This window comes from Podarcis tiliguerta, assembly GCF_965153285.1.
Source record: "Podarcis tiliguerta genome assembly, chromosome: 7".
Taxonomy (NCBI): Eukaryota; Metazoa; Chordata; class Lepidosauria; order Squamata; family Lacertidae; genus Podarcis; species Podarcis tiliguerta.
This window is the reverse complement of record NC_139540.1, coordinates 78027865-78045749: the sequence shown is the minus strand read 5'-3', so window position 1 is coordinate 78045749 and position 17885 is coordinate 78027865. Positions and strand designations below refer to the sequence as shown.

Here is a 17885-nt window from a genome sequence, read left to right as displayed (position 1 = left end):
GGAAACAATAGTTTCAATTAAGAACAAATGCATGATCAAAGCATCAGGACTGCTAGATTCTTCATCATCCATTTTAAAACTCCTTAGCATAATCTATAAATGTCATAAATTTATACCAATTCATTTTATAATATCTACCTATAATATTGATGTGAAATTAACTTTCTCCCCTCTAGTCTGCATTTTACACAAACATTTATTAGCTAACCACAATGAAGGCCATGGAGAATGGATGCGGAGAATTCACATGTGAGAGAAGGGCTGCAGGTTGGGGTGAGATTTCACAGCCTTTCCCCATGAATTTATCTATGTTACACTGCACTAGCCATTGATATGTAGTTCAAGAGAAAATATGGTGACTGTAAGGGGGAGAGACAGCTACAAAACAGCAAAAGATCTTGAGAGCAGAGGTAAGCAGAAGTATAAAAACACAGAGTAATTATCCGGGTGTGGGATTTGAGCATTTGGAAGGGATTAAACTGAACGGGAAGAAACCCATTTACCCTACCTAGAGTTCCTTGGAGGAAGAGTGGGATTAACAGGGTGATAAGATAGGAGATAAACCAAGATAAGTTTGAGGCAACTGAAAAGAGGACATAGGCACATGTAGTCTATGAAGCTTATACTGAATTTATGATCAGTTTAGTCTGAAAAGTCGATACTAAGACTCAAAGTTCAAATCATTCTAATCTAAGACCAGCATCATTGCTCTTCTAGGACAAGATTTTCTGTTTTCTGTTTGTAAACTTTCAGCTCAAGATACAATTTGAATTCCTCAATAACTCACGGAAATATACATCCCAACTTTAAATAATGTATCATCATCTAGAGCACCTATGGACATAGCACACTTCATAAAGATTTAAATAAGAGTGCCCCTGTCCACAGACTTATGCCTTGGGAGGTTACATCTAATTTTGACTACTGTAACATTCTGTACATGGAGCTGCCATTGTGTTCAGAAACTTCAGCCTGATTCAGAATGCTGCAGTCACAGTATTGATCAGGGTACTGCTAGTTAGAGGGACTCCCAACAACTTCATGGCTATTGGTCCATTTCTGGGCAAAATTCAACATGCTTGTTATGATCTACAAAGTCCTTTATTATTTGAGATCCAATTATCTAAAAGACAGTTGTCTCCCATGCACGTTTGCCAAGGTTTTTATGGTCAGCAACATCATGTCAGGGCATGTCCTGCCAACATCTGGAGCACAAGAAATCAAGAGACTTTCTTGGTTGCTGCTCCCAGATTCTGGAACACCTTGCTTAGAGAGACCCAGCTAGCCCTGTTTTTGTTGACCTTCCACCAGAAGACAAGTATGTTTTTATTCAGACAGGCATATCACCCATAAGCTGGCTACTTATGGCCATTGTAAAGATGGTACAATTGACTTAAAGTGGTTTTACTAAAATGCTTTAGTTGCCCTGCTTTTATGCTTCTTTCTTCATATTTTGTTCATAATTTGGTGATGGAATGGTGGGATACCAATTTAACAAATCAATATATATAACATTAAAGATGGGAAGCACAAGAAAAGGGGAAGAAGAAGGAAATATATTTCATATCCTCACAAAAATACAATCAGTTACAAATGCATGGAAAACAAGTTATGTGAAGTTTCTTTGTCAGAGGGTTAGTACTTGATCCAGCTCACACTCGTTTGTGCCTTCAAACTAGAAGTTTGGTGTTATGTAATTAAGAACCTAACTACCCTTCCATGCAAATGTGTGCAAGTCGCTTTGTATTTTCAAACTGGGATGTGTGGACTTTGAGGAGAGTTTAACTTTCTTCCTGCCCACAATTTCCCTACTCTGCATTGCTACTCCACCAGGCTTCTTTCTTCCTCATGTATGCCATGATAAAACCATGGTTGGAATCAACGATGTGTTGCAGTATTTGCTATCAAAGCTTCTGGTGGAAAGTAATGCACCTGTACATAGTCATGTCAAGTGATTCAATCTAGAACTAATGTAAAAAATAAATAAAATACATTTGATACCTGAGTTGGATGAACTGTGTCTTGCCGAAGTCTCTCGTTTTCAAAGCCAACTTCTAGCTTGGCTGTGTCATGAATACAGGTTGTATTTTTAGTCACATTTCTACAAAGTAAAAATAAAATATGTATCTCATATGTATTCTGCACCAACAGAAAAGACTAAACATCCATTTGGAACAACTTTTTATAAATTGAGTATTTTGCCAACAGCAGGAAAACTTTTAGGATATTTTTTTCTCATATGTATGATAATTAAATAAAGATGGACTTCTAAGTGCCAACTGTTCATTTTCAAAAACATTTTTTAAAGCAGTTTTATTGTACAATGTATATGTGGATCTGTTTCATACACTGCAAAGCAATCATTTTGCTACACAACAATTTAATTTGTTTTTTTAAAGAGGTGTTATTTCTGAGTCCTTTTTAAATCACTTTAACTTCTATTTTTTCAATGTTTCAGTCTGCTGTTGTGATGAATTAACATTTTATTGCTGATCTTTATGTGATTTCATTAGATGCATTTCTTGATTTTTAATGTAATTTTACATATTTCAACTAAATTACTATTATATGTTTAGCTGGGAAACTGTGTTGAATATTTTGATGGGAAGGCATATAAACAGTGTGGGCCAGTTCATATCAAACCCTAAACCAACACTGCCCATGGCCCACCAGCAGCATGCAGCCACTGACAGATGCCCCTGAAGGGAAAGTGGCTCTTAATGGGTATGTTGGTGGGTGTAAGGTTCCCCCCCCAAAAAAAAAACACAGTTTAGCATTACCAGTATAAACTTCTGAGAGTTTCTGACTTGAGTGCTCCTGCTGTCCTCTGCAATCACCAGAAGAAGAGACTGGAACCATCTGCCTAAACTTTTAATCTGAAAAGTGTTCCCTATTGTATTCAATCTTGGGGAACTCTCCTTTAGATTAAACTCTGGTTAGCAAGCAAACCAGGATAAGAAAAACACAGCTTGATCTGGCTTGTTTTGAGCTAGCTATAATTTAGACTAATCAGAGTTCTCCTAATTACACCACAGGGATCAAAAATATAGGCAGATGCTTCATATCCCCCTCTTGTGTGTGAAATGGGAAGGGAGAAGGAAACATTTTAAAAGTTTTTTAAAAAAATTTAATTGCATTTATATCCCACTATTTACTCCAAGGAACTCAAGGTGGAGTGCATTGTTCTCCCCACTCCTCATTTAATCCCCACACCCCTGTGATGTAGGTTAGGCTGAGAGGCAGTGACTGGCCTGAGGTCACCCAGTGAGCTTCATGGCTGAGTGGCCTCCTAGGTCCTAGTCCAACACTTTAACCACTACACCACACTGGTTGAGCAAGCCCAAGGCTTGCTGTGGCTCATTTTTGCAGTGCTAAATTTTGATTTAGCATCATATGTGAACTGCCTGAGGTCTGTGGCAGCAACAAAATTAGAATTATTGATTGTAGTTTTTGAAGTGCTTTCTTTAAACAGCCACTTAACAAACAGTACTTTTTACAAGGAATCCAAACCTCTCCTCTGTTGTGGAATTCCATCCTACCCATTTCCTCCTAGGAGTGGTTGTATGCTATGTTTTTGCAAGGCAATTCTATGTTTATACTGCATCTGTTTCATGGTGAATACTCCATGTGTTCTCCATCTGGTAATCATAATAACTCTTAGCAATTATGTAACACTTTTGAATGGAGCAAGCAGCAAGCAGACCTAGTGGTGGGAGGAAAAAATCCTTAAATAAGAGACACGGGGGAATGACTAATGGACTTCAATGTCTGTACACTAATGCACAAAGCATGGGAAATAAACAAGATGAGCTTGAGCTCTTGGTACAGCAAACTAAATATGACATAATAGGCATCACTGAAACCTGGTGGGATAAGTCCCACGATTGGAATGTAAAAATGGAGGGATACAATCTATTTCAGAGAAACAGACCAGACAAGAAAGGAGGAGGAGTGGCGTTATATGTCAGGGATGTGTATACCTGTGAAGAGATCCAAGATTTAGAACCTCAAAGCCAAAGTGAGAGCATTTGGGTCAAAATTAAGGGAGAGAAGAATAATAGTGATCTCATTGTGGGAGTTTACTATAGATCCCCAAGCCAAACGGAGGACATAGATGATGCCTTCCTGGAACAGATGGCCAAGCATGCAAAAGGAAGGGAGATAGTAGTAATGGGGGACTTCAATTACCCAGATATTTGTTGGATGTCAAACTCAGCCAAGAGCATAAGGTCAAACAGATTCCTCACTGGCCTTGCAGTCAACTTCATTGTCCAGAAAGTGGGAGAAGCAACAAGAGGAACAGCCATTTTAGATCTGGTCCTAACCAATGTCGATGACCTGGTTAATGGGGTAGAAGTGGAAGGATCATTAGGCGCAAGTGATCATGCTCTTCTGAAGTTTACTATACAACGGAAAGGAGCAGCCAAGCATACTAGGACTCAATTTCTTGACTTTAAGAAAGCCGACTTCATAAAACTTAGGGAAGTGCTGGGTGAGATCCCATGGACAGTAATACTAAAAGGAAAGGGAGTTTGTGATGGCTGGGAGTTTGTTAAGAGGGAGATAGTAAAAGCACAACTTCAGGCAATACCAATGAGACGGAAACATGGAAGGTGCCTAAAGAAGCCAGGGTGGCTATCTAAAGAACTTTTAACTGAGTTAAGATTAAAAAAGGATGTGTACAAAAAATGGAAAAGGGGGGAAACCACCAAAGAGGAATTCAAACAAATAGCCAGCACGTGTAGACACAAAGTCAGAAAAGCTAAAGCACAGAATGAACTCAGGCTTGCTAGAGAGGTTAAAAGCAACAAAAAAGGCTTCTATGGGTATGTTCGTAGCAAAAGGAAGAACAAAGAAACAGTGGGGTCACTCAGAGGAGAAGATGGTGAAATGCAAACAGGGGACACAGAAAGGGCTGAACTCCTCAATACCTTCTTTGCCTCAGTCTTCTCCGATAAAGAAAACAATGCCCGACCTGAAGAATTTGGAGCAAAAGATTCAGCAGAGGAAACACAGCCCAGAATAACTAAGGAGATAGTACAAGAATACTTGGCTAGTTTAGATGTATTCAAGTCTCCAGGGCCAGATGAACTGCATCCAAGAGTATTAAAAGAACTGGCAGATGTGATCTCAGAACCACTGGCAGTCATCTTTGAGAATTCCTGGAGAACAGGCGAAGTCCCGGCGGACTGGAGGAGGGCAAATGTTGTCCCTATTTTCAAAAAGGGGAAAAGAGAGGACCCAAATAATTACCGCCCAGTCAGTCTAACATCAATACCAGGGAAGATTCTGGAGCAGATCATTAAGCAAACAATCTGTGAGCACCTAGAAAGGAATGCTGTGATCACCAATAGTCAGCATGGATTTCTGAAAAATAAGTCATGTCAGACTAACCTGATCTCATTTTTTGACAGAATTACAAGCCTGGTAGATGAAGGGAACGCAGTGGATGTAGTCTACCTTGATTTCAGCAAGGCATTTGACAAGGTGCCCCATGATATTCTTGTAAAGAAGCTGGTAAAATGCGGTCTTGACTATGCTACCACTCAGTGGATTTGTAACTGGCTGACTGACCGGACCCAAAGGGTGCTCATCAATGGTTCCTCTTCATCCTGGAGAAGAGTGACTAGTGGGGTGCCACAGGGTTCTGTCTTGGGCCCGGTCTTATTCAACATCTTTATCAACGACTTGGATGATGGACTCAAGGGCATCCTGATCAAATTTGCAGATGACACCAAACTGGGAGGGGTGGCTAACACCCCAGAAGACAGGATCACACTTCAAAACGACCTTGACAGATTAGAGAACTGGGCCAAAACAAACAAGATGAATTTTAACAGGGAGAAATGTAAAGTATTGCACTTGGGCAAAAAAAATGAGAGGCACAAATACAAGATGGGTGACACCTGGCTTGAGAGCAGTACATGTGAAAAGGATCTAGGAGTCTTGGTTGACCACAAACTTAACATGAGCCAACAGTGTGACGCGGCAGCTAAAAAAGCCAATGCAATTCTGGGCTGCATCAATAGGAGTATAGCATCTAGATCAAGGGAAGTTATAGTGCCACTGTATTCTGCTCTGGTCAGACCTCACCTGGAGTACTGTGTCCAGTTCTGGGCACCACAGTTCAAGAAGGACACTGACAAACTAGAACGTGTACAGAGGAGGGCAACCAAAATGGTCAAAGGCCTGGAAACAATGCCTTATGAGGATCGGCTAAGGGAGCTGGGCATGTTTAGCCTGGAGAAGAGGAGGTTAAGGGGTGATATGATAGCCATGTTCAAATATATAAAAGGATGTCACATAGAGGAGGGAGAAAGGTTGTTTTCTGCTGCTCCAGAGAAGCGGACACGGAGCAATGGATACAAACTACAAGAAAGAAGATTCCACCTAAACATTAGGAAGAACTTCCTGACAGTAAGAGCTGTTCGACAGTGGAATTTGCTGCCAAGGAGTGTGGTGGAGTCTCCTTCTTTGGAGGTCTTTAAGCAGAGGCTTGACAACCATATGTCAGGAGTGCTCTGATGGTGTTTCCTGCTTGGCAGGGGGTTGGACTCGATGACCCTTGTGGTCTCTTCCAACTCTATGATTCTATGATTCTATGATTCTATGAATACTGTAGTTGACCTGTTGATATTTATCACAGCAGGGCAAAGTTGAGTTTTCACAGTTTCTATGGCTTGGAAATACCACATGAGTATTCAGCTTTCGGGTGAAATTGCCACCAGGAGATACTGACATCACCATTTCATATTACCAGGAAACGAAGCAAAACTCATACCCTATCCCTCTCTGAACCAGAGCAAATGAATCTATATTTATGTGCAGCACTTTCCCTCTGAATTGTAAATGCTTATAAGTGTGTGTACCTACTATATCATATGACAACTTTTTAAAAACATTGTCAAATAACTGACACTATTTAGCACAACATTTGAGAAGTGCCATCAAGCATTTTAAAAGTAAGAACGAGGAATTCATGCGGGGTTTAGGAGGGAAGATCTTCACTGACCTGCCCCTGGATATCCGTGGATGTGAAATTTCTACTGTGTCTTCAAGTCTCCTCCACTTAATGGTTCTTTCTGTGTCCAGTTTATCTCTTTGGTCACTTCCACTGTTGTCCTATTAGGATGCATCAGATTGTCAAATTCATTTATTTATTCGTTTAAAAACATAACTTTTATTAACTATTACAAGGCTTGCAAGAAGATGTATTAACATATAATATAAACACATTTGCTTGTTTTTGTTTAAATTTAAGAATAGCATCTCAAGAAAGCTAACACTGCAAAAAAATGCATTTGAAAACACATGTTTGCACTTTATTGTTGTTTATGTATTAATAAATGTGTCTTTTAGCAAAAATTTATTAATATTTCTATGTCACATGCCTCTTAGAATAAATGTTTCCCCAAACCTGAAGTACATACTGTGCTCAATAGGCCATATTCCCAGGTAAATGTGTGACTGCACTCAATTCAATTGTTGTGCAATTCAGTTGTTGTGGATCCGATAGGAAGTGCCACTATATAACAATGTTTCACATGGAAGGCATGTTCACCAGTGATTTATCCACATGATTTTGGATAATCCAGTGACATATCTATATGAAAGCAACTGCACTAGAATTTCAGGGTCCCTGTGGAAATGCTAGATAGGGTCACCCCCAGGGTCACATGGAAACAGTTTTTCAGAAGTGTTCACATGGGCCATTACATTAGAATCGTTCCTTTTCCTGTACAGTGGTACCTTGGGTTACAAACTTAATTTGTTCCAGAGGTCTGTTCTTAACCCGAAACCATTCTGAACCTGAGGCACGCTTTCGCTAATGGGGCCTCCTGCTGCCGCCGTGCTGCTAGCGCGCGATTTCCGTTCTTATCCTGGGGCAAAGTTCTCAACCCAAGGTACTACTTCCGGGTTAGCGGAGTTTGTAACCTGAGGTACCACTATACTAATTTTCTTGTTTGTCTAAGGAACAATGCCTATTGAAGTCACTGGAGTTATGAGTTATTGGGTGCTGAACTGCAGAACACACAGCAACAGTGCAAACTTATGCATGTCTATTCAGAAGTAGGAGCCATAGAGGTCAATGGTCTTGTTCTCAGATAAGCATAAAGGATTACAGCCTAAGGCACCAATGTGCAACAAAGTTTACTTTATCTAGTTTCTTTTAAGCACATAGATCATGCAAATGGGAAGTTATATCCAACTAAGTTCTATGCAGAGTAGACCCATTCAAATTAATGGAACTATGTTTGTCATATCTATTTATTTCCATAGATCTACTCTGAGTAGGACTAGCACTGGCTACAAATACAAGTTTAGGCACATGCTGAAGCAGTTCTGTTCTCCCACCCCATTTCTTTAAACTTAAAAGTATTAATTCCGTCATAATCAATCCCTCTCTACTTTTTCCCATCTTATTGTCTGAAACTTCAAAGAAAATACTCACAGAGTTACAGGCCTCTCTACATCCTGCTTTACCTGAAAATATGCAACATGCTTCATAAAAGATAGGCCAATCCAAATTGGTAACTTATTTACTGGCAGACTTAAAATATAACACATTCCAGTACATGGAACTGCACATTTGCAAAAAGTGTAACAGCAAATTTCCAGGAAAAGGAAAGATAAACCTCTCAAACATCTTAACCCTACTATCATTAAAAAGGTGACTGATACACACATGGCCAGAGAAAGTGAACACTCCATAGCCAATAGATTTGGATCTGTTTTTGCAGATCCAAGAGTTTTTATTTTGCACATCAAGAGTTTTTATAGGCCTATAAATTGCAACATCGGGAAGGTCAGGGACTATCCCAACCTGTGCACTATGGGAAAATAGGGAAATCCTGGAGCCAAAATCAATTGTTTGTTTTTCTTGTGGCAATTATGTCAGGTTATATATCTTTAGACTTCAAACCTTCCTTCTTGAACTTCAGAACTTACCCCACAATGCACCATGCTTCAAGAGATTTAATTCTACATAGACAGTGCAGACGTAAGGATAAGGAACAAGAAACGTATCACCACGCATGAATCTCAAGTCTGACACTTTTTCCCATTGGTTTAAATCTGATCGGTACAGTTAAGACTCAACAGTTCAGCAGCACACTGGAGTAAAAGGAAGGTTGCAAAAATTTCGGTGTCATTCCTGGTTCAGTTTGGCTGCAGGGAAGACAGGAATGGAATGCTACTGCCTACCACTGATAGCCACATGCTTAGTGTGAACAAGTAAGCATCCTAGTGCGTGATGAGAAAATTGTCATCACTTCGCTCTTCCCTGGTCCTGCACAACCCAGAGTTAAGCCATGGTTTGGGCTTAAGGTTACATCTAAACCCAGTTTCATGGTTTGTCTTGCTCCAGACAAATGCACTGCATCCAATGTTTGTTTTTACATTACTGCCTGTGGATTGTTTTGAGAGAAACAAACCATGAGGCTGGGCGGAGACCTAAGGTTAAGCCAAACAATAGCTTAGCTCTAGATAGTGTGGTGGTGGCAAGAGCAAAACAGCCATGATTTTCTCACTGTACACCTGTACACTTGCTCATCCATGCTGAACTAGCCTTTGGCTTAGCGTTATGTGCAGAAGCTAGTAGGGAAAAGAGAAAACACTAATGTATCTGAGTGCAGAATTGGAGGCACCGTGGAGCTTTACACAAAAAGCTTTATGGATACAATGCTGTACAGTGGTACCTCTGGTTACAAATTTAATTCGTTCTGGAGGTCCGTTCTTAACCTGAATCTGTTCTTTACCTGAGGTACCACTTTAGCTAATGGGGCCTCCCGTCATGCCGCCAGCGCGCGATTTCTGTTTTCATCCTGGGGCAAAGTTCTTAACCCAAGGTACTACTTCCGGGTTAGCGGAGTCTGTAACCCGAAGTGTTTGTAACCCAAGGTACCACTGTATTGCAGCATGATAACAGATATAGCACCAAAACTTGCAGACCAAATATTTTCTACACTCGAGCAGAGATAACAGGTAAATTTAAGGATAAGAAAATAAGTCTACTGAATCTGCATATCTCATGAATATCTTATCTCACTCTTCAATGTTAAAAAAAAATCAGACTTAAGAAATCAAGCTTAATAATCTAAGGCTCTATGTACTTTGTAGCAAGCTTTGAAAAGAAGCTGGGGTGAGGACTGGTGTATTAAACTCTAAACTGCCACTCGCTGAAGGTCAGTAAATCCCGTGTTTAAAACCACTATTGTCTCCACACCATTCCTTTTGTCTCTGCTTGGAAAGGGAGGTGGGGGACAAAGAGAACACTTCTGGGAACTGCTTTTGATCCAGGGCTGCCAGTTGCAAATTCTTGATCTAAGGGTTATATAAGTTGTAAGTTAGTTGGCATCTGTCTGTCTCAGGAGACAGAAAAACAACAAAGCAGAGAGTGTGAAAAGGTGATTCTGAGCAAAGATGCCGTTCTTTGGTACAGATAGGAGAAAGCTTAGAGGGGCAAAAAGGAGAATAGGCATTTTTTAGGCAACTGACTGATGGCTGGGTGGAGACTGCTTCATAAACAGAAATTTACTACCTGGATATTATGTAGGAAACTGACATATTACTGCAGTAAATTACCATAGGCAAATAATGTGAAAAATGACTCTCATTATTTGCACAAGTATTTTCACTTCACTGAAAAATGATGTTGCATGTTTGGGAGATTTGCTCAAAAATGGAATTCAGCAGGATTTTCAAAATGCATACCTCATATTGTAGCAGAAGTATGCTTTCTATCTTTTCAAAATGCTGCATTCTTACTTCCAATCAAAATTATAACCAGCTTGCATGAGTTTAACCTTTTTCCAATTCTCACCAGCTTCCCATTTAGATGCCCCTTTAATGTTTCACTAGCGCTGATAATTCATCTCTTCTCTTCTCAGCTTCTTAATGTTGTTGTTTATTCTTGTTTCCCATTTGCCTGATTTCCAGCTTATTAGTGCACACATTCGTTCAGGTCCTAGTACAAATGCACATTGTTCTAATTCAAATGCTTCCTGGCTTCCAACTGCTTGTCCCTGTTCCCCATCAGAAACTATCTAGTGCACACTTCTTCATCCCTGTCCCTGATAAGCACATGCCTACACATTCAATGGCAGCCTACCTCCAATAAGTGTTTCTCTTGCGATTTTGTGAAGTAAGACTCTTCTGTGTTACATATGTCAGACGGGTTGTGTAGAATCCTTTTCCAGATTAGCCTCATGATTATTTATTTTTATTAACAGATTTATAACCACCCCCACTGTCAACACATGTTCCTTAGACAACTTACACTGATAAAAGGATACATGGAAATATTATCAAGTGTTCAGTAGTAAATGGGCATAGATCATTAAGGTTTCCAAGTATTACTCGAATAGCATCCTGGAAGAATTGAAGGAAATTCTGATACTTTATTAGTGCTTACAAATTTCTGATATTAAACACAGTGTAATAGACTGGACTAGCCAGAGTTCTTGTGATAAGGTTGTTATTATGTTTTATCAAGCTAACTTCTAGATCTCCTGATACTTATCCTCAACCTTCCAGGTGTTGCTGAACTACAACAACTCCCATTATCCCATGCTGGCTGAAGCTGGTGGAAGCTGGGAGTCCAACAACATCTGCACAACCACAGGTTCCTCTGCAGTTGACTTTATTACATCTTCTTCTGCTCAAGCAAAAGGATAAAAAAAGTTTGATGCACCAGTTTCATCTCTATGCTCCCAGTTTCATCTCTGTACTCTGCATAAGTAACACACTGAGCCCATTATACACTGCTTAATAAAAAGAAAACAATAATTTAAAGAAATTATTGTAGGATTGGCATATTGTAACTTGGCTTTACAAGGACTTCCAGGTAAAAGGGTTGGTGGAGGATTTCAAGAGTTCAGTAGGGAACCATAAGCCAGTCAGAAATGAAGCTTAGTACAATGCAATACAAACATACCATGAGAACAGAAAAATCATAATTGGGACCATATAAGGAAATGTACTACCCCCTCTTACACAAGACAAAGCCGTGTTTTTTGCAAGTATCCCTCCCAGCAAACAGGAAACTCCCAAACAAGAATTCACTGTGAGGTTCAAAGCTATCTGAATGGAACTTGAACTTTAAGTGAGTTCTGTTTTCCCAAAGCAGAGGACAAAGTCTAAATTCCACATCTATCACATGACCCTTTCTGAGATAAATCTGCTGCATATCTTACCTGTAGTTCTTCATTGACAATACTTCCATGAAAATCAATATTAACACTGTAACACAAATATAACAGAATTTAACTGCAGAAATCAAATGCAAATGGGCATTTAAAACAATTGCAATTACTGTAGTTTAGACTAAATATCTAACTGTTCATATATTCCCCTTTCCCCTCCAACGTGGCTTCAAGGATGTGATCAGAATTCTCTTGTTATATCTGCACTGGGGGGAACTCTGGCTGATTTAAATAATGGTTTTGTTCAAATTAACCAGGGTCAATCCAGAACATTCTGATATTTATAGTATAGTTATAGTAATAATAGCAGCAGCAGCTTGTTACAGTATTTGCCGGGTGTTCAATGTGCTTCACATCACTGGGGGAGGAAGGGGGTGCGGTGGGTGTGGTCCGTCCCGGCTGTCATCCCTGAGGGGGGGTGACATCGCTGCGCCACGCCCTGGGACGCTCGCCCCACCCTCGCAGGCGGCTAGCCCCGCCCCTGGGTGCACAGCATGTGCGCCGCTCCGGGTGCCGGAGCAGCTAGCTCTGCCTCTGCTTCACATAACTTCTCTGTTATCCTTACAACAACCCAGTGTTATTAGCTTCACATTGCAGATACGTAGAGGGATGAGAGTGACAGATGGCTTACCTAAGTGAGTTCAGAGATAAAGTTATAGCTTATTCTCTGGGTCATTATGATAAACTAGCTTTAGGTAAAGTATCTGTAATATTCTAATACAATTTTTGATTTTAACAAGTCTCAACCTAAGTTCTTTTGAGATGCTGAGCCTATCTTTTATTTCTGCTTCTTAATTTGAACAATTCCTCAATACTGTGAAGAGTGAAGGCTTTCAGTTAACTGTCTTGTCATACTTACCTCATAGAGTTGCCATATTTGATCTTAAATTTGTAGACATTTGCTCCTGCATGAAAAAACCTTGTCTCAGGCACTGGATATGTGAATGGTTTTAAAGACGAGTGTTCAGAAAACCAGCCTACTTAAAAGAAGAAGAAGAAACACTATGCTAAAACAAATCTTATCACACCAATTCCATTGTTTGTGGCAAGGCAACCAAAGTGTTATGAACTGGCCTAGTTTTAGAAATTTGTCCGGAAGTGTTATGAACAAGTTGACGCTTTATGGGTTCAGCAAATATATTAAAATACAACAGTTCAGTTTTTGTATGAGGCCAAAATATATGCTGGGATGATTCTCAAAAGTGCAGTTGGAAAGCTGAAAATATGCAGTAATCTTTCCTCAACATGTAGCTCATAAGAACTATTGCTAGTTTTCAAGCCCAGAAGTTTATTTTTCTTTCCAACAATTGCACTTTTCAGAAAGCATTATTGCAGGAGTTTGCAACAAAGTGGTAAATTAATATGAATGCAAAACTAAGCTGATCCATTATTCTCTTAACCTTGCTGGTTCCTGGATCATTAGAGATGACAGTATGTTCTTAATAGATTTTAAAGTAATGGCCTGGTTATGAAGATAAGCACTTCTTATTAAGTCATGTTGTGATCCATGTGTAAGCCATAATGCTATAGAATACAGATTAACCTTCAATTTACTAGGAATCTCATGTAATCGTGCTATTTTATGCCATCACTGCTTCAGTATTTGATATTATAGCCAAAGAGAATTCATTTGTAAAGCAAAATGCAAACATCAACTGAGCAGTGCCACTAAAATAACAGCACTTTCTCAAACTACTAATTTATTACAGCACAAGGGTAGCACAAGCACAAGTCAGTTTATAAATTTTGCAAAACAGGATGTTACTTGGACACTTAAGAAATTTTGTCCTGATGGTGGTAAAATTAGTTTGAGTGCTTAGAAAAAGCCCTGCATCAATACAAACAGGTGGGATGGATCATGGTATTTTATACTGGATACTAATTGCATCCTTTTTTTACATATACCATATTTCATGTATGACAAGTCAGTGTTTTGTGGTGGACAGCTTCCAAATTATAGATGTGATACAAGGAACGATTTATTGCTGTTTGGCAGAATATTTGCACCAAAATGATTCTCCTTCACAAATGCAACTATTTATTTCAGAATATACTCATGGTAACTTCAGTTGAGCTGCATCAAAAATACCAAATGATTGCAAACAATTTCATCTGGATTTTATTTTCCTCCCAAAGCAGGGAGGAAAAAAGAAAGTCAGGTGGTTCAGAATTCTGAACCATAAAATTATACATTGCTTGAAGCATAACAACTACATCAGTTGATTAGTCTGATCAAGTTCTGGGTAAATCTCATTATAAATTCAGGAACCACTGGTCTCTCAAACAACACAATTCCAGACAATACAATTCCAGTTGCTACAAGGAATCTATGGGGGGGGGGGATGATTTACATTTTTTGTCTGATCAACCTGAATTCCTTATTTATTTATTTATTTATTTAATGTCATTTTCTCATTGGAAAGAAAGGAAAGCGCTTTCCCATGATTTCCCTGCCAAAGAGACACACAGAGCTCATCTCTCATATTCTGGCAGTTGTCGGAATAGAAATAGCCATACACATCCCGTTGCATGTTGGTACAAGTGAAGGTGAATTCATTGTGTCATTAATAAACTGACCCACAAAATAATGTTTCTAAAAATATGGCAAAACCAGACTCCTGGTAACTTTTCACACTTGTACAACACTTTGTCCAAAGGCTGCCACATCTAAAAAGTTGTTGCTTCCACTTGCATATGCCATATTAATCCTACCTGTTTTCTTAAATTCAATTTTCTTTCTCTCTTTCACACACATACCTAAAATACTCTCTCACTCACATACTTTTTCCAGGTTTTAACTCTACTGACTGTACTTCTGCTCACAAATCCGAACATTAATAAAAATTCAAGGTTATATATCTGGGCAATGTTTCTGAAAAATCATCAAATTGATTTTTTTAATTGCTATTAAGTTATACCAAACGCACCCTCCAAGTCCCAGCCTGCTGTATTTCTGCTGAACCTCTTTGACCCATTACGCTGCAGGGACAGATGTTATTCCTCATTCTACATGGATTACGAGTACAGTTTTTAATTCCTGCCTCCGTCACAAATTCTTTAATCCTACCATCAACCACTCAGAACATCCTATGGGGAAGCCTGGATGGTACTGCAGATTTTTGCATGTGTTACAGCTGCTCTGCAATGCAATGCCCAGTGCGGCAGTAGTACAGCGGACAAAAAGCAAGCAGAAACTGCTTGGCTGGAGCTGGAGCAAGGATGAGAACGCCCTCTCCTGGCAAACTGCAGTCTTTGTTTTCTCTCTTCTAAGCCAAACAGGGAGATAAACACAGAAGAGGGCATTCTAATGAAGCCGAACCCATACATGAACTCCAGTGTGAGACAGCCGTCCTACATTTCTAAGAATCATTTCAAAATAAAACAATTTGAAATATTTACAAATGCTTATTTCTGTGTCCTGAGGGCATAATGAAGTCACATGAATAAATAAAAATGTCTGCCTTGCTACTGCATCCAATCGTTGGTCAGCACTGTTTACCACACTGGTTGACAGTGGTTCTACAGGGTTTCAAACATGGGTGCCCTACCCAGGAGTTATCAGGGACTGAGAACATGCAAATCATGTGCTCTGTTCTGGGCTACAGTCCATCCCTTCTTTATATCCTTGTCTATGTTCAGACTAGGCTCTCAAAGCCGCTTACAGATAAATATCATAATGAAAAAAGAATTGCACCAATCATCAACAATATCTGCTTTGTCTAGCAGTAGGCTCTCCAGAGCCCCAGGCACAGGTTTCTGCCAGCCCTGTTACCCAAGATCTTTGAACTAGAGGTGTCTGGAACTGAAACTGAACAAAATAAAAACACCACAAAACTGAATCCAAAGCATGTGACTCTGAGCTATGGAGTCTTCTGTTAACCAAGGATACCGCAAACTATGGACAAATCAGGATAAGTGTTCTTTAAAGGCCATTTCTTACAGAGCTATGGGAAGGAAGGGGTTACATTTGTCACTATAAATGGGCTCCTAGTGCAGATTTGGAAACTGCTCTTCCTCATCAGCTAGGCCTTTTTGACCAGGTTTGTGGTTGTATGTACTGTAGAGTAGTAAAAGAGATAGCAAGAGTAGTAAAAGAGATAGCCCCAGGCTTTTAAATAGTGAATCCTTTGAGATAGTTGAATTTTAGATCTGCTATACAGTATGTTTTTAGGGATGCTGTATATTTTTATGTGCTGTTCTACTCTCTGCTGATGAAATCTGTATGCTGAAATTAGTTTACTTTTTTTAATTCTGTGGTTATTATTGCAAAATAATGTTTTATTGTCTATAAGCCACCCCGAGAACACTGTTATGGGGCAGAATGTAAATGCTGCCAATATAAAAGGAGAGCAAACAAGTCAATAAACAAGCAATTCAGGAACTGAAGTTCTATGAGTGACTGAATCTAGGCATCTTCAAAAGAAAAAAAGACTTTGCACTAAATTACAATCCTGTGATTCTTAGAGAGAGCACAGCAGTTAATTGGCATGAAAGCACTTTAAGTTTGCAATGAAGATATAAGAATATAAGAATAGGCCTGCTGGATCAAGCCAAAGGCCCATCTAGTCCAGTATCCTGATCTCACAGTGGTCTACCAGAAACTTGTGGGAAGTCCATAAGCGGGACATGAGTGCACAGCTGATTGCAATTAACAGTTTAGAATATTTCTATTCATATGCATAAGTGAAAGGGAAGAGTGATAGGACACCATGAAATGCATGTGAATATCAATATTCTAAACAGTTTGCTATAAACAAGCCAACTTGGTTTTATTTACCCTCCAGTTCTCAGTGTTGCCAACCTGCTTAAAACAGCAATAACAAAACTATAAATCTTTCAGGTAAGCAGTCTATGGCCACAGAGATCATAGAATAACTTTTGCTCTCAGGTTTGTACTGCCTTGGAATGCTATAGAAACAGGAGCAGAGAAAAAGCAAGGCTACAGATAGCAGATTATTTGTATATTGAAAGTGGTGGCATGTCAACAAGCACTGGCACATAGTATGCAAACCCTCCAAGTGTTCCTATTTTCCAGGGACATCCCTGGTTTAGAGAAGCAACCCCAGTTTCTGATTTGATCCCGGAATGTCCCACTTTTCCTTAGAATGTCCCTATTTTCATTGGAGAAATGTTGGAGGGTATGGCATTATCCAACCCCTGAGTGATCTGAAGGCAATTCTGTATAGGGATTTTTTTTAATGCTTAATTTTTTTAATGTGTTTATGTATGTTGGAAGGTGGCCAGAGTAGGCAACCCTGTAAAGTTGTGTGGGGTATAAATAGTAAAATTATTATTATGGAATGGGACGTCCCTATTTTCATCAGAGAAATGTTGGAGGGTATGTAGTATGTATACTCATCCCACTATTTTATTTGGCTTATAGGTATTGCAAGCTTTTGTGGTATCTCAGGAACTGCAAAACCAGTGCATCCAGAGCCAGCCCCACCATTAGACATAGTGAAGCAGCTGCCTCAAGCAGCAAATGCTGGGGAAAGATGCAGTATTTGAGGGAAGAGATGTGTGCCTTGCACCCCCTAAGCTAACCTTCTGTCTTCAGGAATAGAGGGTGCTGTTTGACTACCAATATTGAAATAACATTCAATTGCCAGTCTAGTTACCTTTTGTACATGGGGACAGCACCATCATGTTGTCTGCTGCAGGCAGCAAAATGTACTGGATGGC

General features: G+C 39.6%; 1 protein-coding gene and 1 long non-coding RNA gene across 26 annotated transcripts in view; one reads left to right on the top strand and one right to left on the bottom strand.

The window, feature by feature from the left end:
- Positions 1-23: 23 nt before the first annotated feature.
- LOC310681776 lies at positions 24-11797 on the top strand. The gene is made up of 2 exons (XR_014513609.1): positions 24-1318; positions 11536-11797. It is a non-coding gene; the product is annotated as an uncharacterized lncRNA (long non-coding RNA).
- Positions 1404-17885, bottom strand: part of MAJIN (membrane anchored junction protein) — a 197937-nt gene continuing 181455 nt past the window's right edge. For 5 of the 25 annotated variants that reach the window (XM_083449642.1, XM_083449658.1, XM_083449643.1 and 2 more), the window contains exons 2-9: positions 17822-17885; positions 13063-13183; positions 12195-12240; positions 11295-11370; positions 8950-9075; positions 8453-8484; positions 7013-7122; positions 1406-2101 (exon numbers count right to left, since the gene is read on the bottom strand). In XM_083449642.1, the coding sequence (XP_083305768.1) occupies positions 1957-2101; positions 7013-7122; positions 8453-8484; positions 8950-9075; positions 11295-11370; positions 12195-12240; positions 13063-13183; positions 17822-17849 (684 nt within the window). In that variant the 5' untranslated portion in view covers positions 17850-17885 and the 3' untranslated portion in view covers positions 1406-1956. Of the gene's footprint in view, positions 2102-7012; positions 7123-8452; positions 8485-8949; positions 9076-11294; positions 11371-12194; positions 12241-13062; positions 13184-17821 lie in introns of all 25 variants that reach the window. The other 20 variants (XM_083449645.1, XM_083449647.1, XM_083449646.1 and 17 more) reach the window with 9 other exon arrangements.